The sequence below is a fragment of the Psittacula echo genome, assembly GCF_963264785.1.
Source record: "Psittacula echo genome assembly, chromosome: 5".
Classification (NCBI taxonomy): domain Eukaryota; kingdom Metazoa; phylum Chordata; class Aves; order Psittaciformes; family Psittacidae; genus Psittacula; species Psittacula echo.
The window spans coordinates 38,651,309-38,678,674 of record NC_137739.1 but is presented as its reverse complement, the minus strand read 5'-3'; the positions used below and the strand labels follow the sequence as shown (position 1 = coordinate 38,678,674).

Below are 27,366 nucleotides of genomic sequence, written 5' to 3'. Positions count from 1 at the left end.
AATGCATGATAGGGCTTAGATTTAGCAGGATTAAATTTTGCAAAGGTCCTGCGCCAAGTATTCCTTAGAGAGTAGAAATATCTGAAAGCCAAGTGTAAACCAATAGGAAATCCTGCTCAGGTGAAATTTAGGCATGAATTTGGTTTTATTAAATTCAGATTCTTACCCAGTGTGCAAAATGGGTGATGACTTTAAAGACTAAACTGATGCTTTGGAAGTACTTTTTCAATGAGGACATCTAAATTTCAGCTCCTCTTTCATTTTATGTCATTAAAGCTCTAAGTTATGTCCTTATTTCTGTCCAAACAAAGCCTCATGATTAGACAACTCTCATTAGGGCCTCTGTATTATCTTTGGTAACAGAGTTTAGGTATGTTTTGCAAAAAGGGAATCATACCTGTGCTGTCTTAAAATACAGATGCCTCTTCTTTCTGTGTAGATGGATGGTTCCTTAGGGAAATGAGCTTATTTACAGATTTTGATAATGAATTGTAAAAAGAGCCAGATTGTAGTGATGTGAACAAGCAAATACAGATATATGGTTTCCAGAGCAGGTGATACTTTTTCTTCCAAAAGAGCATTTTTATTTCAAGCATTATGACTATTACATTCACTAATATGTTTTTTTAGGAGTGTAAATCCTAGGCTGTTGTTTTAAATTGCTTACCTGTATGTGTTATCTGTTCAAAAAATATAGTTGAAAGCATGTCTGCTGGTAGCACTCCTGAAGTTATTTTTGACTGTTCATTGTTATGGATGCTCAGAATGGCAAAACAGAAAGGCAAAGCTTGTGCTCCTACCCAGAATTTCTTTCTTTATTTTTTGATAGCAGAAGCTCCTCTCGTTTTGCCTGAACAGTAACAGAGATGTCAGGAATAAGAGATCTGCTGCTGCTTACTTTTATTATGTGAAATGATATAAGCCCTATGATTCTTTACAATGTCAGGAAAAGGGATAATAGCTGATAACATAATATATACAAATATATGTGGGCAGTTGCATTTTGTTTGTACAGGTACACTGCATTTTAATATCAATATTTAATCATTACCTAGGGGGTTTGTTTGTTATTCCTTTCAAATACTCTTTTAATTTGTTGCATGTTCTTTAATTTTAACTCTCTTCAGCACAGCTTGCATTGTAAGAAATGCATTGTGTCGTAAAAAATAATATCTGTTTGCTTATACCAAAAAGTTGTTATCTTTTGAGATGAAAAGGACATCTACTGCTCCCTTAGGAGGGTTATTTTCAGTCCTTTTACGGAAAAAGAAGCATATTTGTCTTTAAGCTAGGATTTTGGAAGAAGCCTAAGGGAGCTACGAGCAAATTGAGGTCTTTCAGCTATGAAGAGAAAGATACAGACCCAACAGTGCTGCAGGGGAGAAACTTCTCCATCCTGCCCTGGGGTCTTTGTGTGCTTACTCACATTTGTTGACCAAGTTGCTGGAAGGAGAGCTCCTTGCCTCGTTTCAAGCCACCTGAACTAACTTTGCTTGTTTTGGCTGGAGGCACCTCCCAGCCAGCTCTGCAGGTAGCTCTGCAAAGCAGTAGCCTCAAAGATGTGTGCTCAGGGAGTAATTCCTTCCACTAGAGTAGCAGTATACAGAGTCCAGCTCAATCTGCAGCCTTTTAAACACTGCATTTCTCATGTTTATGTACAGTCCCACTCACGAGAGCATTTAAGGGTGTGCTTACATGAGTATCTCAATGCAGTGAAAACTATGGTTGGGTACTTTGCTGAAATGGGCTCTCCGTGACCTGATTCTCAAAAGTGCTGAGCACATGGATCCCTGTGAGGTTAGGGAATGCTGCTGGGCCTTCACTGCTTTGGAAATGGGAATGAAATATGGTTATATGAACTTGATTTCATGCTCATATGGTTGTAAAACCTGAGCCCTGCTTTTAAGGATGCGAGAAAAGAAGAAAATCTCTTTTGAATATTCAAGGAAAAAAATCCTTGAAGATGCCCAAGGAAGCCGTGAATGCTCTGTCCCTGGCAGTGTTCAAGGCCAGATTGGACAGAGCCTTGGGTGACCTGGTTTAGTGTGAGGTATCCCTGGCCATGCTGGGGGGGGGGTGGAACTAGAATCATAGAATCATAGAATAGTTAGGGTTGGAAAGGTGAGATGATCATCTAGATCTTAGGGTCCTTTCCAACCCTAACTATTCTATGATTCTGATTCTGTGTTAAAAGGCAGACACTAGTTAGGGAACATTAATGAATCTTTGAATTTTTCTAAGTCATTGTTTTGTTTTGTTTGCTTCTGCTTTAAAATACTTGCTTGTGTAGTTTAAAGATTTTTGTGTCTGATTGACTGCTTTGTACTTGACAGAGATCTTGAGTATCGCGTGTGTTTGAAGTGGTATTTCTTTGAACGTCAGCTTTTCTCAGGTTAAAGAAAGTAACCTGATTTTAAGAAAACTAGCACATAAATTGCATTCGAGCTGCTGAGACCTGCTGACACTGCAAAGATGGGTCTTGACAAAGATTTTCTTTGGGCTACAAGTCATCTTGTATGGGGTGTCAGATGGATTCTTTATTTCTGTTCTTTCACTCTATTACTGAGGGCATTGGCAGGAACAGGGCTTGTGCTTCTCCAGGAGTTCAGTGACTGACACTACTTGTCTTTCATCTGCAGCAGTAATCCTCTCTATCCAAGACTTAAATATGCAGGGTAAACAGGGAATATCTTTACCTAAAATTTTTATTATTGGCAAAAAGAAAACCTTAGTAAAGAGTAGGATGACAAAAGCCCAGAAAGCACAAGTGCCAAAGGAGCTCTCTGGTGCACAGGGGTTTGGGGCCCATCTCAAGTAATTTTTTAAAGAGTTCTTTGGGGTTTTTTAACCCTGACTTGGTGCTAGCTGTTCTGCATGCATTTACACTCTCATCACTGTTTGAACATGTAGGTGCTGAAATATGGGTGAAGGAAATGCCTCCAGTGCAAGTAGCGCATGTGCCAATATCAGCATGTCTGAATGCATGAGCAGAGGTGATGAGAACCATTATGCAGATGAGAGCACATAAAAAGCAGTGAGGTTTTCTGCACAAGTAACTTGTGCACAGGCTTAAATAAAGAGCATTGCAAATCATACCCAAAGTATTTTCTCTGCATCTCTGATTATGTTCTTTCCACAGCAACTAATTATGCCATAAACCAAAGATCATGACTTCAGGTGGCATGTGAGCAGAAGGAGATGAGCTATTAAGTATTGAAGGTCCTTTTTTTTCCATGCAAATTTCCTTATTTATAAAGAAAAAAAGAAAAAAAATAAAGAAAATTAAAAAAATAAACCAAGCCCTAACCTTGAAGTCTGCTGTATGAGTGAAATTGCTTCTGCCTGGGATATTTTTTCAAAGTTGTGTTGGAGGCATCAGTAAATCTTTAGAGGAGTTGCAAGGGAAGACATGATCTTATGTATGTGGTAAGTTTGAGGTTTCAGTTAAACGTGCTCCTTTCTGTTTGACCTGTTAAAAAATATTCATAATTATTTCTACAATAAGAGGTTCTTGAGAGATCCGTAGCTTAGAACTCCATGGTGTAATACTCCTTGAGCTGAAGGACCTGCTGCCTGACTAGGGCTGATGGTTATTTGATTTACTTGTTTCTTTGACATGTCTTGCTTTTGGTTCAGGAACTGGCTTTACGACTCCAAGTCTGACCTACTTGTACCTCTCTGAAAGAGAAAGAGGTACTTTGGCCACATGTGACAGCACAGGCTCTTTACACTACAAAATCTTATAGCACAGAGCAGGATTTAGAAAGGAAGTCCTTTGATTGCTGCTGCCTCGTTCTGTGTGGGCTGTCAGGAAGGGGGTTGACATGCAGGGACACTGTCACCAGATTTGTGCATTGCTTAGCCTGTAGATGGTGATTGTACAGCCCTGGCTCAACCCCTAGATTCTTCAGTAATGTTCATAGAATCATAGAATGGTTTGGGTTGGAATGGACCTTTAAAGTCATCTAGTTCAACCTTGAATGTTTCCAGGGAGGGGGCATACACCACCTCTCTGGGCAATCTGCACCAGTGTTTCACCACCTTCATTACAAAAGATTTCTTCCTTATATCTAGTCCGAATCTCCCCTCTTTTAGTTTAAAACCATTACCCCTTGTCCTATTGCTACATGCCCTGTTAAGAAGTCTGTCCCCATCTGTGCAAATACTGAAAGCCCACAATAAGGTGTCTGTGGAGCCTTCTCTTTTCCAGGCTGAACAATCCCAACTTTCTCAGCCTTTCCTCATAGGAGAGGTGTTCCCTCTCTCTGATGGTTTTTGTGGCCCTCTGCTCCAACAGGTCCTTGTCTTTCTTATACTGAGAACTCCAGAGCTGGTTGCAGTACTCCGGGTGGGGTCTCCTGGGAGCAGGATCTCCTCCCGTGACCTGCTGGCCACACTTGCTTTAATGCATCCCAGGATATGGTTGGCTTTCTGGGCTGCAAGCTTACACTGTCAGCTCACATCCAGTTTTGCATCCACCAGTACCCTAAAGTCCTCCTCACAGCTGGTCTCAATCCCTTCACGCCCCAGCCTGCATTGATACTGGGGAATGCCCTGACCCAGGTGCAGGACCTTGCACTTGGCATTGATTAACCTCATCAGGTTCACATGGGCCCACTTCTTGAGCTTGTTCACATCCCTCTGAATACATCCTATCCCTCAGGTGTTTCAACCCCACTAATCAGCTTGGTGTCATCTGCAAAGCTGCTGGCAGTGCACTCGATCCCACTGACTCTGCCCTTGATGAAGATACTAAACAGAACTGGCCAGGGCTGAGCAAAGGCTGCAGACCTACAGCAGAGCAAGGCTGTCAGGTTAAAAATATCACGTTCTCACTCTCTTTTGCCTTGCACTTTTAGGTGTTTATATTCATGCAATGAATATACAAAAGCAAACAAATCAAAGACTCCATCATGAGTTTGCCTTTTTTTTTTTTCCTCCCTCTGAGTCAGAATAGCCAGCCTGGCCCTGAACTTCAGTTCACTCTCCAATCGAAAGAGGCAATGTTTCTCAGTCTATGGAAGAGGTACATTTTTTACAAAGCCTGCATCACTGAATGAAGTGTAAACCAAACAGTAGCTGCAGAGTGCGCTAGGGAGGAGAGAAGGAATTGCTCAGTAGGCATGTTGCAGAAGAAGGGGACAGGCAGTGCCAAACAGTTTTGATTAAAGCTATTATGTGGTGATCTCTGTATGTACATGAAATTAAATTTAACCATTTAGACTGTATTTATCAATTGATCACCCTTAGCTGCGGTGTGGAGCAAAGTTAATAACCACAAAAAGCTCCCACTCTTGTAGTAATATTTGATCTTAGACATTTTGTTGCCTGAAACTGCAGGGAATGACTTATCACCTCTCATGGGCATGCCTTTGCACACACTCCTGTTGCAGAACCAGAGCAGTTGTCACATACATGCCCTGTTTTTATATAGTATATTTCAGTAATAGCATAGTTTTTTAGAGTTTATTTTATTTCATGGATCACTTAACAGTTTTTATGAGATGCTTGCAGGCTACTGAAGTTAATGCAAAGTGGGTTATTTCATTAGGAGGATGGAGCTATGCAGAGTTTTGAAGGCAGTGACAAGAGGCATTAGTAGAGGAAAAGCCAGTGCAACCAATAAAGGACTAATGAGACTAATTAATGAGGTTAGCAGCTGCATTTTGTGTGATCTGAAGGGGCTGGTATTTCGTGATCATGAGAGTTAAATCATGGAGCAGGAAGAGAAAGCAGTATTCAAAATGGATAAAAGGAAGGCCTGATACCCATTGCTTTCAGTTGGTGGTTCCTTTGGGTCTAGAGGTGTCACACAAAGCAGGACATGAGGAGCGGAAGCCCTGGGCATGGAACAAGGAAAGCAGCAGCTGGGTCTGGAAAAATATGGTGCACTGAAAAAGGAGCCAGAGGCGAGCAGCTGGCTGAAGAGCCCTGTAAAGCAGCTCTCAGTGAAACCATGGGGATAGGCACGCACTTTAGGGATCCTCAGTATATGGATAACATGGATAATATGTTTTGACATGTTATCACCACTAGAGCTCAGAGTACACAGACAAAGCTCACTCCAGCCTTGCCTGCCCTGCAAAGTGGTGTGTGTGTGCGGGGAGGACCGGTCACTGCAGTGAGAACAGACAAGGGAACTGGGAGTAGATTTTCCTGTGAGAGGTAGGAGCAAGGTGCAGGACCTGTGATGACTGCACCTGCAGGGTGAGGTGGCAAGTGTAGGTGTGGTGTAGGTATGTGTTTTCAGGTGTTAGTTAAAGCTTTGATGAGGTGGTTCTAAGAGAGTGTATGAGGGCTAAAGCAGTTTAACAGTTCTTCTGCTGATCCCTGACCCCTTTTACAGTTTACTGCCTGCAGTTCATCTGACATGGTTGGAGTGCTGCCTCTCCTCTTTCAGGGATGATTTGGAGGTTATGAGCCCTCAAATCAGAGCAGCAGGGACAGAGTTGTTACAACGTAAATGGTACATGCCACCAGAATCGTTACAAATTGAACCACTGCTGGCAACACTGCACAGTGCTTGCTTTCTTGTGTGCAGTGATCAATATGAATTGGCCACAGCATGGGAATGCACATGGGAATATAGAAGTAGTTGGGGAGAGATAAAGTAGATGGAAAGCTGAGGTGAACAAAGGTCACTAGGTCCAGGCTGTGGTCTTGGGTTCAGTCATTAACAAACAGTTTTGTGAAAGCTGTAATTCACCTGCCCCTTGAGTCACCATTGTGGACATAATGGCCCAGTGCCACAATGCTTCTGATGTTTGTTCTTCTTAGTTCATGTAAGTATTACTTTATCGTAATGGCTTAAATGTTGATAGGGGTCCCAGCATGTCCCTGCCCCTTTCATCCACTTTCCACCAGGGATGAACAAAAGTAGACTACATCAGCTCTTCTCTTTTTATTACTGCTTTTCCCCAGATTCCCTGCAGGGTTTTATCCATCATATAAGCATGTCATCCAAGCCTGCTGGTGTAGTGTTGCTATCTCAAGGATTTCCCATTTAGGGGAGTGACTGACTGGGTTTCCTAGTGTGGAAGATTTCATAAAATGACGATTCTGAAGATGTGTAATGTCTGTATCCCAAATGACACTGTTTCTAATTAGCTGGTGATATTGGTGTGACAAAGAATAGCAGCAATGACTTGAGAGCTAAATTTTACACTAACATGCATTTGAAAAGTTTTCATTTCAATGAGGGGTGCTAAGAGATGGTGGTGAAAGGAGGCTGGGGTAGAAGTATCTTTTATTTGTAAGGGTCGTGTGGGACCTCAGCCTTCCCCGTGTGTTTTTTCTGCATCTGCCTGAAATATACCCACTGTGATGTTTATTATTTTTTATTTAAAAGCAGCACTTAGAAACTCTGCCTCCCGCCTCAGACCTTGGTTTTATAAATTATTCCACCCATGTTTAGGACTGCATTCTCTTGGGAATTTATGATTTCTTGCCTTAAGGAAAGGTGAAATCAAGTGATTTCTATGCCTTTTCTTATCCAGATAGCAGTAAGTGAGCTGCTTTTGAGCCTTCAGGTGTCTAGTTTACAGTAAATACGCCAAATTGGCCTCTGTTACATGCTTGCAATACTGTGGGCACCCCTATTAAATATCAATTATCTGACTTGACAGTGTTTCAACATAATGAGTGTACAGAGCTGTACCCGGGCTTTCTTTTTACCATTTAATATGGAGCTTTGAACACGGATATTTCTGTATATAGACAGGGGACATAGAAAAAATTTGAATTGCCTTTGGGTTTCCATTGCCAAACTGGTCTAGTTGCTATAAAGATCAGGATGATTGGAGGCAGAATTATTTGATGCAATAGGAGAAATAAGTGATGTCTTGGAAACGCAGGCTAAGTGGCCTGGGACCATCTTTTATGTCCTAGGAAAGGAGAACTCCTTTCTGGGGACAGAGCTTATACCATGCAGGAAAGCAGGGAGGAAGAGCAAGAAAGTGAGTTCCATCGTGGCTATGAAGTACCTCTGTTCTTAGAAGTAGGGAGATTAAAAAGTGGAAAAGCTTTAAGTCATCCAAAGTTGTTGAAACAGATGGTGCAGGAGTTATTACCCTTGTGTTTTGTGCTCAAGTTATTTCTCTCTAAAGCTTGCACCAGGTATACCCAGTATATTTATAGTTTGTGGAGGAAATGAAAGGAAATAATTAGACTCTAGCTTTGCAGTTTGTAAATTAACAGAATTAAAGGGTGGTTTGTGAGGATGACCTGCTCAGCCTACATGCAAAACTATCTCATTTTACTTTTACTAAATTGTTCTTTAAATAATTGGTGCCTACATCTCTTGATTTGTGCTGAGACTGGCAAGATGCTTAATGCAAGAAAACTGTTTTCATCTTGATTAAATCTCTGCTGGGGCAAGCCTTTTAAGAAATATTAGCCAGCCATCTTCTTGCTTAGCTCTGTGAGCTTACATTCAAAATCATAAGGCAGGCAGAGGACAAGAGAAGGAAAGCAGAGACAGGCTGGCCTGTTGCACAGATAAGGAAGTGGCATACACAGAGATCAAGCGCACAGGGAATTTAGGGCAAAGATGGTAAATGGATCTTGTTTTCTTGAGTGTTAATACTGTCATTACTATAGGTTCAGTCAGATTTTTCCTTTCTGAAAAAGTGTGTGGCAGATTTTCAACTCTTTGCTGCTATGGGAGTAGCTGGATTTTAGGGAAGTGCTCCCCAATTTATGGAGAAAATTAGTGGGTTATCTGAGAGGGGGACATAAGCTGCTAGAGAAGAAAATGAGCTGGCTGTACATTTTGCTAAGTGACGATTCCGTGGGACTGTGTCAGGAATATCCTGGTAATGGATCTGCAGCAGGACAAGGAAGCCTTCCGGCAGGGAAAGCATGGCCTCTCCTGAACCCCACACTCCCAGAGCATCCCGAACGCTTATGCGTAAGACATTTTTACGGCAGTTACTTATTCCTGTTTCTTTCGGCAGCACTGCCCGTGTACCCGGCAGCCCTTTTAAAACCAAGTCAGGCTCCATCTCCGCGCGGTTGCTCCGTGCTAAGAGTTTCGGGGTGGGGGGAGGGACACGGCCAGAGGCTCCCTCCGCCGTCCCCGCCTGCGCCGAGGCAGCGCCCACCGCATCCCGGAGCCGAGGAGCGGTTTCTTATCGCAAAGGTGGAAATGGGGGGAGCCGGAGGGGCTGCGGCGGGCGGGGGAGGGTGCGCGGGGCCGGGCCGGGGCGCGGCGCTGCGGCGGGCGGGGAGCGCGATTGGCGCGGGGCTGGGGGGGGAGTGGCGGCCGCGCTGTGAATGGAGCTGCGCGGCTCGCTGGCCATAGGCTTCCTCCGCTGGAAGGGGCTACGGGCATCCTCAAAGTGATCCGAGCGTCTCGGGGCAGAGCGATGTGGCAAAGAGGAAAGGGCCACGGGGTCTGCTGGTCTTTCGGATAATTGCTGCCCTTGCCCGCGAGTCTTGTGCAGCGGCACTCTCTTGTCTGTGTGTGGCATATGGAGCTGGGGTTTTATATGGCGTTTGCAACCCAAGCGAGGTCACATTTCCTTTTTTTAAAATTCTTTGCTTTGGGTACAGTATATCTCTCTCTCTTTTTTTAATTCTCTGGTAGTGGGGTGGGCCGGGAGGGACGACTGTGACACCAGAGGGAATGTTTACTTCTGCAGAAGTCTTTCTCATGTGGAAGCACGCTGCTCCCTAACTCCTGGCTAAGCAGACTTCAGTTCACCAACTTTGCTGCTGCACAGCACATGTAACTCCTTGACAGGATGGCAGACAAAAGAACAGCTGGTGCAAAGCAATAGGGGATTCATAGCAAGGAAGAGGAAAGAAAATCACAAACCTTTCACCCACACCGTTGACATCCAGCGATTGTCAGAGCAGCTGTTGAGACGGGACAAGCTGAAGCCACCATGCGCAGGTCTAGCACCGATGAGTCAACCTATCATAGGAGCCCATCCCTGGACAGCAAGGATTACAGTTTCCCAAATGGCACCTTTCGTCGCTACAGCAGCATGTATGGTGGCCAGTTTGGGGCTGCCAGCAACTCTTTCTTTGGATTCCACACCAACCCAGGCCCTAAGGCCACCAAGGCTAAGTACACGACCCCCAAGGGAAACAAGTACGTTGTCTTTTACCTGGATCTCTCATTTATTTTTCTCCTAGAACTGAAGAGGTGCAGCATGGCTCACAACTGCCTGCAGTGTATCAAGTACCTAATGTTTGTCTTCAACCTTCTCTTTTGGGTGAGTACATGTTTGAAACTGTGAGGCGGTTGCATTTGTGTCTGCTTACTAAGATGGAAGGTAACTTGTTGCTGCTTTTGAACTTAAAAGTTCAAGCTTGGAAGTTGAACAAAGTGGTGCCTAGGCTGCACTTTCTGTGGCCTTGTGAATTGTGTGGACAACATACTGTTTCCTTCGCCTTTTCCTAGCCTTCAGCTGTATTTCAAAACTGTGATACAAGGCAAAAGAATGTGTTTAGAGACCAGTTGCATGAATATCTTTATCACTTTGCTCCAACGAGAACCTTACACTCCTTTTGTTGTGCTGATCTTTCATTTTTGCATGTGCTTGCCTCAAAAGTCATGCATAGTCTTAGAGAAATCACTGCGACCATTCACAGTTTCAGAGTTGAGCACATGCTTACATCCGTTGCTCGTCACTACGAGGATTGTGTGTGTGTCAGCAGGACACCATGATGGGACGTACAGATGTGCATCTCCTCATCACCTTTTTAATAAATGAGTGGCTGTTGACAGCAGGGTGGTTGGACATTTTACTGCCATGAAACAGAGCATTGGCTGTAGACAGAGACTAAAGAAGCTCAGTGGGTGTTTTATGTATAAATGCTGCTTGTCCTGTAAAAAAGGGAGTAGCATGATTGCTGGGGGGGCGGGGAGGGGAGGAAGTGATTTCTAATTTAAAGTCTCCCATCCAGATTTGTATGTGAGGGTTCTGTTGCGAGGTCCTCAGGAGGTGCCTTTAAATGCTTCATTCTTCTGGAATGATTTAATAGCTTGCTGAGGGAAACAAGGAGTATTGGGAAGTGACATGGTTTCTGGCCTGGCGCTTAAGGAGGGGACGGGTGTTTGCAGTTGAATGTTGCCATTTCTGTATTACTGATCGTGCTGTCATGAATTGTTTGAGGTACATGGAGGGCTGAGCGAGATGGAAAGAACTGTTCTCTAGTGTGCGCTGCTGTACAGCTGTTTAAAACCAGGCATGCTGCAGTGCTGGTGCACCAGAAAGCACAAAGTGCAGGCAACTTCTGCTGACCTGAGTCATACCGAGGAGTCAGGATGTGATAAACTAGTGCATAAACTGGCATGGTACTAACAAGAGCTATGAAGCACAAGGAAGGTGTTGTCTTTATACCCTTAGCTGGTAGAAAGAGTACTGGTAAGGCTGCAGTTGTCTTTCAACTCTGACTCTGGTTGCTTCTGCATTCCTAAATATTGTCTGATATTTGTTACAGCTTACTCCAGACCTTTCTGAAAAAGATAAACACTATCTTTCTTGCTCAGTTAAGCCTTGTGCCTCTGCTGGCTGTCCCTAGTTGAGATTATAACACTGACAGCTAGTTGAAGTGTGTGCTAGAGAAATGCAATAGGATGCTGGTGTTAATAGCTCTTTTCAGGGCTATGCGTGACACTGTCACAAAGGATACTCATTGCATTCTGATTGCTTTTACAATATTAATCTTCCACTGAAGTGTATGCATATGATAAGAAGAAGTACTGCTGCAAGTAATGTATGTGTATTTACAAAGGCAAGATGCCACGTAGTAATAATCTTTGGCATGCTTTTCAGTAGGAAAGTCTTATTCCTTTGAGAAAGAAGGAAAGGTCTTTATCTTTCCCCTGAATCCATCAAAGCTATTCTCAAACGCTCGGAGGGAGAGAAAAGAAGGGGTCCCCAAAAGATAAAATAACCATATGTTAACTGGACTCTTCGTGAACTAAAGCATCCAAGCAGGGGAGTGGGTGTTGTCAAATACTGCAGCACAATTTCTGTTTTGTTTCCCTTTCACATGCTACCTGCACAGCAGGAGTGATTGATGATGATCATGTCCAAATGAGGTTTACACAGCATGGGGTTATAAGAGATGCAGCTCTTCACTGTCCAGAGTGGAGAAAGTAACTAAAAAGAGATGATTTTTTAGAAGTACTGGCTTAAGCTGACTATCTTTAATAAAGGCAGAAAAAAATAATCCATTTCTAATGATTAAAAATCTTAGAATGATTACAGGTTGATGGTGCTGGTGGTATTTTGTTTTTTCAAGTTGTTGTGAGTTATCTGTCATAGTTTACTTTGTGAAAATAAAGGAGAGGCATATCTGGAAGAAGACGGGATTTGTCTTTGCGTACATGCTCACAAGTTTTGCTGTCTCCACCTTCCCCTCCACCCCTTCTCTACGTAGTTGATTAGTGACAGACAGTAGTCTGGAAAAAGAATAGTTTCTTTCATGCTTTGACCTCCACATACTAACTGCAGTTATTTCCATGTATCGAGAGCAGTCATTGCATTAAATTAATTAAATGCCTATTGTAAGTTGTTTCTGCTTTTTACTCTATTTTGAGCAAATGCTTTGATTTCCTTCAAATATCATATTTTCATTTTCTTCTTCCTGTTCCTATTCATTAACTTCAGTCCATTTTGAGTATCTTTACAGCCTATTTCCCAGTACTTTCAGCTATCTTTCCCACAGAGTGGCAGAAAAAGTCCTCAGCTTTGTGCAGCTCTGGTGGGATTGGTGCTGCATGTCTGAGGAAAAGATCCTTTTCTTATAAGTCTAGTGAATTTATAAGAAGCAAAATCTCAGAGGTTTTGGTTTTAAATGTTCCTGGCAAGCTTTATTGGATTAGATGCTGCACTCCTGCTGTAAAATCTTTAAAAGCTGTCATATAACTGTGAAAACAGAGCAAATTTATCCTCCCCTTTCTGATGTTTGAAGGGAACAGAAAGCTCCTTCACTAGTGACAGAGGCTGAGGTGCCTTGTCAGAGTTGATGCTGAGTCAGTCCATTGATACAGTAGACCAACAGCTATTAATGTAGAAAAAAACATCTGATAGTCCTAGAATAATAACTCTTTTCTCCATGAAAAGTCCTGCACAAATTGCTCTTGGTGCATTTGCAACTACTCTGGCATATTAACGTACTGAAATGGGGGCAAAACATTATTAGACAGTAGTGCTGCCATTCTAATGGGAATTGCCATTCAGAGGACATTTCCTGGAATACTGCCAGATGCAGAGGAGCCATCACTGTATCACTGCACTGGTTTGTAAGCTCCCAAAATAACTTTTGTCACCTGATAGATAATACTTGCCTGACTTCATTCATTTTTATGGACTTCAATTTTCTTTTGTTGAATTGCTGAACCCTTGAGACTGAAGATTACCTCAGGTGATTGAAAAGCAGAATATTTTCATTTCATAATGAAATATCTGTATTTCACTGTGAAATACCCAGAGAAGAACATTTGTTTTCCACATTCAGCCCCCCCAAACATCCAGAGTTTCTTTCTGTCAGTCAGCAAAGTGAACTGTTCTCTTTCTGTGCTTGTAATCCTATAATCAAAGGGTCTGCTTGCCTTGCTGAGAGAGTGCCATAGAAAGAAAAAAGGCATTTCCTTAATTCCCCTTGGTTTATGCCAGCATTCCCACTTTCTCTAACTTCTGACTCCCAAACCTCCAAGACTGAAAAGAGGAAATGCACAGAACTGTACTTGTGTTTCCAGTGTTTCTTGCTTTCCTTCAGAGATTCTGGATTGGTAGCTATTTGCTCATCAAAGAACTGGATACCTATATCTGACTCTTTGGGTAATGCTTTCACCAGTAAATAAATTCAGTAAAGCATAGCATTTGCAAAATGCTGTTGGAAGGCTAGTTATATAGAGGAGACAGCAACAAAAAGAAAGGAGACAAAGAGGTTTATTATTTGTCAAACTTATAATTAATAATTTCTATGCGTGTGTCTCCCTTGTTAAAAAATACTAAATTTGTATGCTTTATGAAGAATTCAGAGCCTTCAAAATTGTATGTGAAGACTCTAATTGCAGTGGATAGGCTCCCAAAGACCCAGGGGGAATATTCTCTCAGAGCTTGAAAACCTGGGAGTTGCCACCTACCAAACACACTAGAGCTGGGATGAGCAGCTGGAGCTCTGCTTTCTACCTTCCTGCCCAAAGACAAAGGCAAGGCACTTTGCTTTGTTTTGCTGATTGGTTCTTATAAAATTCCCAACTCATACAGCCTTAAGAACAATGTGTCTTGGCTCTGAGACACAAACTGCAAATCTAAATGTATGGAAACACAGAGCCAAAGAAGTGGCAGGTAGTACTAGCAAATGCACTAAGATCTGTGTGAAAAAAACCAAGAACCTATTTAATCCAGTTCCAGGACCACCTGTGCATCACTTGCTCTGTTTTGCTGCTGTTGATAGTTCGTGGGCCACAGTTTGGGAATCTCTACTTGAATGAGTACTGCTGGCCTGGTGCACTAGTAATACTGCCAGCAGTCGATCTTCATTATTTGGATGTAATTAGAAAGAAGGAGGGGAAATAATGAAAATGATAAATGCCTCATTACCGCATAATTTCCCTTCATGGCACTTCAAATTCAGTGGTACAGGTATGTCTTCTAAGAACTATGCAAATGTTCAAAATATCTGGAAGACTGAGTGTGCAGGGCAGCTAGAAAAAGGGACAGCTTCATCTCAAATGCACCATAGGGCACTGGATGGTCTTGAGTGATCCTGGCCAAATCTGGTCAGAGAGTGGAGGCAGAGGGGTACCTCTTCATTTCTTTCTGTGTCAATCAGCTGACATTATTAGCTTGAGGAGAGCTGTAACTGAGCTTACTCCCAAAGCTGGGGAATTTTGTGAAAGAAGTAGCTGATTTTGTTGGGTTTGATTCCTTGTCCTTCATCTGCATCCTCTGTCAGTCAGCTGAATGAGATTGATGGCTAAAACAACGGGAAACTCTGTAGATTGTTAGTGTCTGAGGACAGCAATCATTTTATAGTTATACTTGGCTGCAGTCTTAAGTTGGTGGGAAAAAAAATACCAATAGAGCAGTAAGCCATTTTAAAGTCAGGCCAACCATTTCATATAATAATGATTTGTGCATGTTCTCCTCTGATGGGCAAGGGCTGCCACACATCCTATGGAGCTGAGCTTATAAGTTGGAGCTGCTGCATACTGTTCTGCAGGGAAGACAGTCACATGTCTGCCAGTTGGGTGATGCTCCGAGAAGATAGTTTGATTGGAAACAAGACAGGCTGTGTATTTTCATATGTCTAACAGGTGGATAATTATGACAAACAAACATTTGATTAAACAGCAATACGGATTTTGCTTCTGTGTAATTAAAACATGGGAAATTTAGCCTAGAATGTATTTTTTTGTAACTGTCTCCATGTCTGTGATTCTCCTTTGTTACTTACCTCCTCAAGAAGCTGATCACTCCGATTGACATCTTATCTCTACTTCTGAGTTTGTGAGGGCTCTCAAAGGATGTATTTTTAAGCAGTATTGCTTTTAAAGAAAGGAGAGTCATTTGATACGGGAATTACAGACTTCAAAAAATGGCATTTCCGTGAGAAGCAAAACTATTGAGCTGATAGCAGGTGTGAGAGATATGATTGTATTACCTGATGTCTGATTTATATGGGCACCAATTAGAGCTTTTCCCATAGCAGAACCATTCATACAGTCTCTTTCCTATGTGGATTCTGATGTCTAATAGGAGTTGGGGGTCATGCTGGAGTCTTTATCTCCCTGTGAAGGCATTGCTAAGGGCTGCATTTGGTACCTAAATGCATTCATTTTGAAAACCTTTAGGAAGTTAATGACTTTGAAAGGGTGTGTATCTGTCAAATCAGGCTAACAGTGACAAATGGACTCAGGAGTTATTTGTGGGATACTCAACCAACACATTTTCATGATTTTCTTTTCCTTAGGAATCCAGGCTTAGAAGGCTCTTAATACAGGAGAGAAAATATAGCTTTAAAGTTGGCTATATAATAGACAACATCTTCATATTGTATGCTGTGGGCCAGTTTCTGCTTCCATTTCACATGACAAAGAGTAGCTTCGTTGCTTTAGGTAGATTTGCTAACATTAATATGCTTTTAGGCCATGAGTATAGGCAAGGACTAAGCACCTTGCCTTACAAGGTTTGCTGTCAAGTATATCTACTGTACCTAATTCAGACTTACTGGTAGAAGAGAAAACCTGAGGAAACCCATCAGTTGATAAACCCACAGGATGTGGTATGTTGCAGTTTTGGAGAAAGTGTCCAGTACTTAAAGGGGGCCTACAAGAAATCTGGAGGAGGAGTTTTTGCAAGGGCTTGCAGGGATGGGACAGAGGGAAATGGCTTTAAACTGACAGCGGGTAGATTTACATGAGGTATTAGGAAGAAGTTCTTTCCTGTGAGGGTGGTGAGGCACTGGAACCAGTTGCCGAGAGAAGTTGTTGCTGCCCCATCCCTGGCAGTGTTCAAGGTCAGTTTGGATGGGCCTTGAGCAACCTAATCTAGGGTAGGTGTCCCTGTCTGTGGCAGGGGGTTGGAACTAGCTGATCGTAAGGTCCCTTGCAACACAAACCATTCTTGATTCTAGGAAACTGGCCTTTTTAAAGCAATGAGTGAAATTGCTGCAAACATTATTCCGTCTTCTGGACAATGACAGATACTAAATCTGTTGCAGCCAATACTTTGAACTATACAGAGGAAGGCAAAAGGCAGATGAGATAATTTGCATCATTATTCTTCCTCTTCTATTTCTTGGCTTGAAGATTTTTGAAGACTAGCCAGTGCTTCTTTTTTATACATGATTTCTCATCAAGGGGACTATGATCAAAGTCAGAGTAACTGCCACAGAATATGCTGTCACCTCACTGTTCACTCTGCCTGTTTCACCCCCTTGGACCTTTATTGTAGAATATGAACCTTTTGGCCAGAGGATCATTTGCAAGTCTGTACCTATAGAGTATCTAGAAGAATAAAATCGCAGTCTCAGTTTGTCTCCAGGTACTACTGCTTCAAATATGATAGCTAGTAATACTGCTATGTGATTTATTTATTTAGAACATAACTTCTAGCTAAGGTAGCAAATCTGTACAAGTTACTATATGACTAATATGCAGTATCTATATAAAATATAGAAAGACACTGCTCTCTGGTATTTATAGTGTACAGTGAGCACTGCCAGGTCAAAAATGAAATGTGGAGTCTGATGGAATGACTTGTGCATACTCATGCAGGTTGGAGACAGTAAATTGTATTTCTTAGTACCCTCCTGTAATTGTTTCTCCAGGAAATCTTAAACCATCACAAGATGCAACAGGAGTAAATGAAATTGAAATTGCAGTCTGTAATTAGACTGTCATCCTGTAACGTGTCTTAAATCTGTCTTCAGCAGAAAAACTACCACCCTCCAGAAACACCTCCCAACCTGCCTCAAGTGTGAATGCATGCCGAGCCTTATAATTTAACATGATTCAACTGAGGTTTGTTCTAAAGAGGCCATGCATTTGAAATAGTAGTTTGCATGAGATGGAAGGTTGAGGTACAAGGGCAAAGGAGCAGAATGGCTAGGTTTTGTAAGGTTTTATACACAGACTTTCAAGACTTTTGGATGTTTTGTTGGGTTTTTTTTTTGTTTTTTTTTTCCGCTTGCTTTTCTGGATTGCTCATATAGTCCTTTTTATTCTTTCCTTGGCTAGGATACCTTTGTCTGTTCTCAAGTACTTTCAAAATAGTGCAGCAGCAGCTATTGTTCTGTCTTCTTGGACTCTTGGAGTCCCTCTGAGCTGTATGCTTTAGGGGTGGCTCTAAATCCAGATCAGCTTGATCCATACTGGGTTATTATATTATTGCTTTGTCTACTCTTTTTTTCTGCTCTGCACGTTATGCTGGACTTGATTATCTGCTCTTCCCACAAGCATTTTCATACTCTCATCCAAGTCCATCCTCTACAGGAAAATCCTGGTTACTGAAGCTTCCCTTTCCCCTGAAGCTGTATTTTGTAAACTCCTTCTTGAGAGATCATCTGCTGTGATGCCTGTAAACACTGCATATGATGACCATGAAATGATAGTGATTTATTAGTGCTGATTTTGTTCAGTACACATGTTCATTGCCTCTAGTGATTAATCTGTGCTGGCTCTTAGTTAATGCTTTTCCTCCTCCAGCACACTATGCTAACACATTTCTTTATATGAGGTGTTCTGGGAGGAACGTTTTTCTGCATATCACTCCTGGTTCTGCTGGTGGGGACTTTGATAATATAGAGGCCTCTGGATATAACCTACAGTGAACTTTCTTGCCTTCCACTTGTAGCCATTACTAAGTGCTTTGTAGGTAAAACTACCATGTGTCTGCTCCCCCTTCATTCAAATAGACAGATGTCTTCTCCCTGCATCTAACAGGATTTAGTTTCAGGCTTTGAGAACAAGGAAAACTACTGTGAGGAAGGGAAACTCAAACAACCACCTGATTTTCGTGCAAATGTCTGTTGGTGCTTTATATGCCAGTGTGAAGTTCACTTTCTTTTTCCCTCTGTTACTTTTCTTTGTCACAGAACAATGACCAACTTTAATGATCAAACAGCCAGCATGGGTTACAATACATGGAATTAAACAACTTCAGTCTCTTATTTAAAGCAAGCTTAGCACTTAGGAGCAAAAATCTCATAGACTTAAAAAAAATGCCTGTGTGGCAGGCCTATGGTGGGATTACAAAGCTGTCATGTAAATTGCAGTTACACCAGCAAAACTGTGCTCTTGCCAAGAAAGCTTGTTTTGTTCACAGGACTGATGTAGACTGTAATGGCTAAACATGCTTTTTTGCTACTATTAGTTGTTGCTCCAGTAAGGGCTTTGCTGGTATAACATGCTGACAGATTTTTTTATTAGCCTACAAGACTTAGGAGCAGTGATGCTCTCTCTGTGCTGCTAGCAGACGGCATTGGACCCAAAGCAGCAGAATGGAACTGGGTGAAGTGGGAAGGCAAATGTTGTCTGTAGGAAATGAAATTTTTTGTTGCTCAGTGGCTGTAGGCTTAAGCTATGCAACAGCGTGAGGAGGCACTGCAATCTGAGCTGTGAGCAAGGTGCATCTTCCAGGAGCAGAATGGAGGGGTGAAAGCTTAATCTAAGGAAAGATTCTATAGGGATTCTATAGGTACGTAGCAAATAAAAGACAGACTAGGGACAATGTAGGCCCCCTCCGGAAGCTATCGGGAGAACTGGCTACCCTGGATTTGGAGAAGGCTGAGGTTCTTAATGACTTCTTTGCTTTGGTCTTCACTGGCAAACGCTCTGACCACACCACCCAAGTCTTGGAAGGCGAACGCAGGGACTGTGAGAATGAAGGCCTTAGGCCCGCTATAGGAGAGACCTGGTTCGAGACTATCTTAAGAACCTGAACATGCACAAGTCCATGGGACGAGATGAAATCCATCCACGGGTCCTGAAGGAGCTGGCGAATGAAGTTGCTAAGCCACTGGCCATCATATTTGAAAAATCATGGCAGTCAAGTGAAGTTCCCGATGACTGGAAAAAGGGAAATATAACCCCCATTTTCAAGAAGGGGAAAATGGATGACCCGGGGAATTACAGACCAGTCAGTCTCACCTCTGTGCCTGGCAAAATCTTGGAGCAGATTCTCCTGGAAGACATGCTAAGGCACATGAAAAACAGGGAGGTGCTTGGTGACCAATTTGTTGGCATTCTATGATGGGGCTACGGAACTGATGGACGGGTAGAGCAGTTGATGTCATCTACCTGGACTTGTGCAAAGCGTTTGACACTGTCCCACATGACATCCTTGTCTCTAAATTGGAGAGACATCGATTTGATAGATGGACCACTCGGTGGATAAAGAACTGGCTGGATGGGTGCACACAAAGAGTTGTGGTCAATGGCTCAATGTCCGGCTGGAGACTGGTAACGAGTGGTGTCCCTCAGGGATCGGTGTTGGGACCGGTCTTGTTCAACATCTTTGTCGGTGACATGGACAGTGGGATTGAGTGCGCCCTCAGCAAGTTTGCCGATGACACCAAGCTGTGTGGTTCGGTTGATACGCCGGAGGGAAGGGATGCCATCCAGAGGGACCTTGACACGCTTGTGAGGTGGGCTGATGCCAACCTTATGAAGTTTAACCATGCCAAGTGCAAGGTCCTACACCTGGGTCGGGGCAATCCCAGGCACGGCTACAGACTGGGCAGAGAAGAGATTCAGAGCAGCCCTGCAGAGAAGGACTTGGGGGTGTTGGTCGATGAGAAAATGAACATGAGCCGGCTTCAGTGTGTGCTTGCAGCCCAGAAAGCCAACCGTATCGTGGGCTGCATCAAGAGGAGCGTGACCAGCAGGTCGAAGGAGGTGATCCTGCCCCTCTACTCTGCTCTCGTGAGACCTCACTTAGAGTATTGTGTGCAGTTCTGGCGTCCTTAACATAAAAAGGACATGGAACTGTTGGAACAATTCCAGAGGAGGGCCACGAGGATGATCAGGGGACTGGAGCACCTCCCGTATGAAGACAGGCTGAGAAAGTTGGGGCTGTTCAGCCTGGAGAAGAGAAGGCTGCGTGGAGACCTCATAGCAGCCTCCCAGTATCTGAAGGGGGCTATAGGGATGCTGGCGATGGACTCTTCATTAGTGGCTGTAGTGACAGGAGAAGGGGTAATGGGTTAAAACTTAAACAGGGGAAGTTTAGATTGGATATAAGGAAGAAATTCTTTACTGAGAAGGTGGTGAGGTGCTGGAATGGGTTGCCCAGGGAGGTTGTGAATACTCCATCCCTGGTGGTGTTCAAGGCCAGGTTGGATGAGGCCTTGGGTGACATGGTTTAGTGTGAGGTGTCCCTGGCCATGGCAGGGGGCTTGGAACTAGATGATCTTAAGGTCCTTTCCAGCCCTAACTATTCTGTGAGTCTGTGATTCTAAGATAGCAGCCATCAACCGCTGGGCAAAATTAGATAGTAGCTCCAGCTTGTTTTACACCTCCTCCTTCATTCTTTAATTGCCAGTTGTTTTGCCCTTGCTCTCTACACATTAGTGAGAAGGGAGCACAGAGAGAAGGAGCTAGATTCTCAGTAAATACATTCATTCACTTTTCTATGATCATCAAGACTGGGTACCTCTTTGCGCTGCTATGCTTGGAAAGGTTCATCTGCTGCCTTCCTGTATAAGAAACAATCTCTTGGGCTTTAAATCTTCTAAAGTGTTTTCCCCTCCCATGCTGTGGCCTCCCACTAGTGGTACCTGAAATCTCTGGTCTTGTCAAGTTTCTGTGACAACCTGGGAGTCAGCTATAGTAGCAGCAAAGGTACAAGTCTCCTTGGGAAGCATCATGCAAGAGCATGTTTGGTTCTGTTGAGCATCTGGATTTTTCTCTAGGTCATCTTACTATAGAGTATTTCTGTGACATTGCTGATGTTCTTTATTCCCTCAGTATTCACCATTGGCTATTACGAAGGTATATACTGGGTGAGATGGACTTATGGCTCTTCTGTAAAACATAAAACAGAGCTCCAGTTTGTCCTGAACCTCATTTAAGGATTCAAAAAAACATCTTGATTGTATTTCAGTAACAATTTTTAGTATACACGCACACACGCACTGTCAGGTGTGGTTATTCATGGATATCTTTTTACATTACTTCTTTCTAAAGTCCCTCTACAAATTGACCTCAAGTTATATCCTATATACCACATTGCTCCTGTCAAGTTTGTAAATGTTTGTAAATTAACTGCCTTCATATCGGCCACTTGAACATTTGTACTCTTGTTTTGTAAGTGACATTTACCCAGGGTTGTAGAACAAATTGTTTACTCATGTCTGAATAAATCTTTTCACTAATCCGTTTGTGGCAGCATAAGAAAGAGCTGAGGGTGACACATTTGGTACCATTTTCTTCAACAAAACAACTGGAACTCTGGATGCGAATTGTGTTGCACAGCTACTTGCAATCTGTTACGAGCTCCCATCTTTGAAGGCCAGATTTTTTAACACATCCACCATCTGCTCTGTACTTGCTTTATCCATGCAGAATACTTCGTTGTTTTAGAATGACTTTGCAAACTAAAGAACCCAAAAATGGTCTAATGCAGCCCATATACACATGCTGCCATTACTAGAGGATACACTGAGGCATCTTTTGGCATAAAAAAGCAGACACTGTTTTGTTATGGGTCTCTCCATGAACACCAGCCACAAAACTCTTCCACTTTTGTAGTGAGCTAGCACTTTTCTGATATTTGCAAGCCCCAAACTGTGTAGGAAGAACAGTCTAGCACAAAGGAAGGATACAAACTTGAAAACAAAAGGCCTTGAAGGCAAAGAAGAAGTATAGCAAGTTAGGATCTATTTATGTGAAATAAGCTTTATTGAAATCCTTTGTGTGATTTATGACAACTTCCACGTATTCTTCAGGTAAAATCACTCAGGACCTGAAATATTTTTACCATACTCCTATCATTCTGTGATCTTGAATATGCTCTTGTGTGTTAGTTGCAACATTTACCCCTTCTCATTCTCCAATTTCCACTTGTAAATAGGTTTTAGGTAAATAATTCTTGGAGAAAAATCTACTAACAGTCACTGAGAAAAATGTCCTGTTCCTGAGGAGACTGCATGTCTCCACTTATTATACTGGTTAGATTGTAATCCTGAAAAAACACAGACTGGACAGTCCCATTTTTTTCCACTCTGACACTAAAGGGATGTTTCATTACCCTAGTAAAACCTTAGATAAAATTCTGGCATTTTCTCAGTACTGAATTTCTCTCTACCTTCATTTCTCAGGAAATACTCCATAGGCTTTTCAAAATGAAGGAACTGGCTCTCCTTCAAGAACAGGTTTTGTTTACCTTTGCTTTCTTACCTACTGGTATCTTCCTTGAAGATCCTACTTGCTGTGCCCCAAAGTTGCGGTCAGTTATTGTTTTCAGGCTGGAGCTTCGAAATACTTCATGCTTTTGTCACTGCAGTTGAAATTTCTCTCCCCAGAATAATAGCCAACCCATTCAATTCCCAGCTTAGTATTTTTAGCACAAGCTGCTTACAGTTATATGTAATAGTAACTTTCTGCAACAGCAGTGTGGATTTTCCTCTGTGCATGGTAGGAGCACTCCCTTTTGCAACCTAATCCATTTTAGTAACTTGATAATTCTGATGTGAAATTATGAAAGCAGTAGAATGCCCTTAATTTTAAATCTCATCCCTACTAGCTGGCGCACTGTATATATATAATAATTTGTTGTCCCCTGTGCTGAGCACTTGGAGGCAATAATAGGATCCGCCCTACTTTCCATGGACTTCAAGTGGAACTGTCCAACTAAGAAGCTGAAAGTACTGTGGCATGTTCTTCTTCAAACTGATTTTACTTTCTCATGTCACTCTCTGTTGCTGAAAGAACATGGTTTTCTTTTTGTTTCATGAGGGTTTTATGAGATCTATAAACCATTTTTCACAATCCCTACAAGAGTTGCCTTTGACCTAGGGCTCGTTTATTAAATTGTTTGTGACACCACAAACACACCCTAATATCATTTTCTTGTGCAAAGCGTTCGACACTGTCCCACATGACATCCTTGTCTCTAAATTGGAGAGACATCGATTTGATAGATGGACCACTCGGTGGATAAAGAACTGGCTGGATGGGTGCACACAAAGAGTTGTGGTCAATGGCTCAATGTCCGGCTGGAGACTGGTAACGAGTGGTGTCCCTCAGGGATCGGTGTTGGGACCGGTCTTGTTCAACATCTTTGTCGGTGACATGGACAGTGGGATTGAGTGCACCCTCAGCAAGTTTGCCGATGACACCAAGCTGTGTGGTTCGGTTGATACGCCGGAGGGAAGGGATGCCATCCAGAGGGACCTTGACACGCTTGTGAGGTGGGCTGATGCCAACCTTATGAAGTTTAACCATGCCAAGTGCAAGGTCCTACACCTGGGTCGGGGCAATCCCAGGCACGGCTACAGACTGGGCAGAGAAGAGATTCAGAGCAGCCCTGCAGAGAAGGACTTGGGGGTGTTGGTTGATGAGAAAATGAACATGAGCTGGCTTCAGTGTGCGCTCGCAGCCCAGAAAGCCAACCATATCCTGGGCTGCATCAAGAGGAGCGTGACCAGCAGGTCGAAGGAGGTGATCCTGCCCCTCTACTCTGCTCTCGTGAGACCTCACTTGGAGTATTGTGTGCAGTTCTGGTGTCCTCAATATAAAAGGGACATGGAACTGTTGGAACAATTCCAGAGGAGGGCCACGAGGATGATCAGGGGACTGGAGCACCTCCCGTATGAAGACAGGCTGAGAAAGTTGGGGCTGTTCAGCCTGGAGAAGAGAAGGCTGCATGGAGACCTCATAGGGTCTCTCCATGAGAGGGGGGGGGGGCTACAAGGATGCTGGGGAGGGACTATTCGTCAGGGACTGTAGTGACAGGAGAAGGGGGGTAATGGGTTGAAACTTAAACAGAGGAAGTTTAGATTGGATATAAGGAAGAAATTCTTTGCTGAGAGGGTGGTGAGGTGCTGGAATGGGTTGCCCAGGGAGGTTGTGAATGCTCCATCCTTGGCGGTGTTCAAGGCCAGGTTGGATGAGGCCTTGGGTGACATGGTTTAGTGTGAGGTGTCCCTGGCCATGGCAGGGGGCTTGGAACTAGATGATCTTAAGGTCCTTTCCAACCCTATTCTATGATTCTATGATTCTCCCTGTCATGCTTTTGTTCAGTAAGCAGGCATGTGAGGGAGGGCATTTTTCAGCAATGGTACCACAACTTCCTGGCATGTATGTAGGACGAAAAGTTACTAAGAGAATAAAAAAAATGAAAGTTGAAAGCAGTAAGGGCTGTTGTACTGTATACCACTTCGTGCAACATATGCATTTGCCCTCCATCACGTGGCCAAGTTGCAGCACAAATGCTCCATCCTGCTGGTGAGAGCTAAGCCAGACATTGATGCTTTAGAGTCACATTTGATCCCATCAATACCTGGTTTTGAATTGCTTCCCTTTGCTTACTGCTTGTGAGTTAATCCTCTTTGTGCATCATCTCATTTTGTCCTAACTGACAATATTCTGTTGTTTTGGGGTTTTTTCATTCCAGCCACATGTTGAGGTTTGGGTTCCCCCTCAGCCCCCCTTTAAGCATATCTGTGAAAGTGAAAATGGTCTGTGGTCACACAGTGTTAGTGGTCTGGAGACTCTGTAGGATTCACACAGTCTTGGCACATGGTTCACTGTCTGCTGGTATAATAGGAGCTGTTAGGTTGCACAGCAAGTTATAGGCTTTAGTCCCCATTATGCTCAGTAAAACAGCCATCTTTTTCTCATCACAGATATCATTAGCTATTATGTACTGTTTCAGTCACTCAATGGAGGTGTCAAATCTTCCACTGAATTACCAAACAGGTCCATTTTCCTCAAGCATCAGTCCAATTTAACCCTTTTTCTGACTGCATGGGAGGTTGCTCACAGATCCAGTGCTGCACACAGTAGCTTCAGTTTGATTTTGGTTTTGTCTCTGTAGTTACACCCTGCTTTGTTTTGTTCCCAAATTAGGCTTTTGCCTCGACTGCCAGATGCTTTGTCCGTTCTTTCTAAAGAGCACTCATAAAGTGGGCAAGCTGCAAGGGCACAGTTGGTTTCCCAATAGCTGTGATGTGTTAATTAGATGCAAACCTTTAAGCCTCAGCTACCCATGGACTCTGCTGCAAAGTTATGTGGCTTCTGCTGCAGAAGACAGGGCAGAGGGCTCAGATGGTGCTTAAAAACTAGTCACTGCTGCACTGGGCTGTCTAGCCTGTAGCTCCTGAGCCACGATGCCTTATAGTTTCTACTGCAGTTGTCATGGGGCAGCAGGGATGCAAGCATTGCTAAAGTGTCTCTGGGACACCTGCATAGCCTCAGCTCTGCCCCAGCCTCCAGAAAAGCAGTGGGACCAGGTGGAAACCCGTGCCATTGCTGTGGAAGGTGGTGTATGTGTTGTGGCTTTTGGGCTGGTGCCAATTGATGCTGGTATGTCTGCACAGGCAATGGCAGGAAGGAAAGAAAACAGCCACCCTGTGGTATTGCAAGTGCAGGACCAAGTACAACCTCACCCATCGTGGCGCTAATGTGCATTTGCACTGAGAGGTTTTCATGGGAATATAGCAGTGTGGGATAGTATCTGTCTGTATCATGGAATGATGCTGTTTTCTAGTATACTGGAAAGTAGGATTCATGAGGTAAAGCTGGGCTTTACAAAAGACACTGTAAGAAGCTTTTACAAGGTTGTCAAAGTCTTAGATGCATGTTCCAAGATCTCCAGAGCCTTCCAAAAAGTTTACAAAAACTTCGTTGTGACAATTTAGTGCTGCTGCTTTGTCCTCAGCTAGAAAAGCAGATGCTTAACAAAAATCAAAGAGCTATAAGAAACAGTAGTTGGATATTCACCCCAGACATACTCTTGTTTTGTGTGGAATGTAGAAAAGTTTTATGTGTATGGTTTCATCGTTGTGTGTGTGCATGTGTATCAGAGAGTAAGATAACTGAGTTTTTGTGAGTGGGTGTTCAGTTTTGGCTAACAGGATCCTATTTCACTTAGAATTTGGAATAACAAGTGACATCTGCAGGACTTAAAGATCTATCAGGTTTGAATGTTATAATGATTACACCAATACGGTCAGGCATATTTTGTTCAGGGGGAGGGAATATACATCAAGTTATATGAATATTTAGGGATATCAGAGGCAAATAATATCAATTTCTTTGAAATAAATAGTACAAGATAAGAGATGGGAGTTGGAAGAGGCACTGTGTGTATAAGAGGGACACAATACAAAATAATTACTTTACCAAGATTATGGAATAGGAAGTCACAGCAGACATTTTTAGCAGTAGACCTGTTAGGAATTCACAAACCAGGCTATTTACTTACTGTGGAGCTATATTTCATATTCTTTTTGATAAAATAGAAGATTATCTCTAACATTACTGGGGAAGCCTGAAAAGATTAGAAGTGCCACTCTTCTAGCCAATTAAAAACAATACCCAAGACATGGAAATAAAATACTTTCGTTCTCAGAAAACCACTTGAGCAATTTCATCAAAAATCCTTGTTTCTATTATAGCTGCTTTAAAATCAATATAGTGAGCTCAGTTGAGGGCTTTGCACAGCCACCACCACCACATTAGCTTATGCTGCAGGACCTGATGCTCATCTCCCTTGCTGAAGAGGCAGTTAGCTTGTGGCAGATAGCTTAACTGCATGTTATTATGTATGAAACTGACATTGTGTTGTTTAGTACAGTCATTGGTTTTAAAAAAGTTGAAGGCGGATTAAATAGAAAGGAAATACGGTAATATTTGAGAATGATTTTACTAGTAAGATTTTCTTAATTTATTTA

The 27,366-nt window shown here is 42.8% G+C and overlaps 1 protein-coding gene across 15 annotated transcripts in view; it reads left to right on the top strand.

The window, feature by feature from the left end:
- Window positions 1-27,366, top strand: part of TSPAN4 (tetraspanin 4) — a gene marked incomplete at its 5' end in the record, with an annotated part of 479,305 nt that overhangs the window by 248,791 nt on the left and 203,148 nt on the right. For 14 of the 15 annotated variants that reach the window (XM_080617770.1, XM_080617776.1, XM_080617779.1 and 11 more), the window contains one exon: window positions 10,141-10,220. In XM_080617770.1, the coding sequence (XP_080473896.1) occupies window positions 10,158-10,220 (63 nt within the window). Of the gene's footprint in view, window positions 1-9,887; window positions 10,221-27,366 lie in introns of those variants that run through there. The other variant, XM_080617769.1, reaches the window with a different exon arrangement.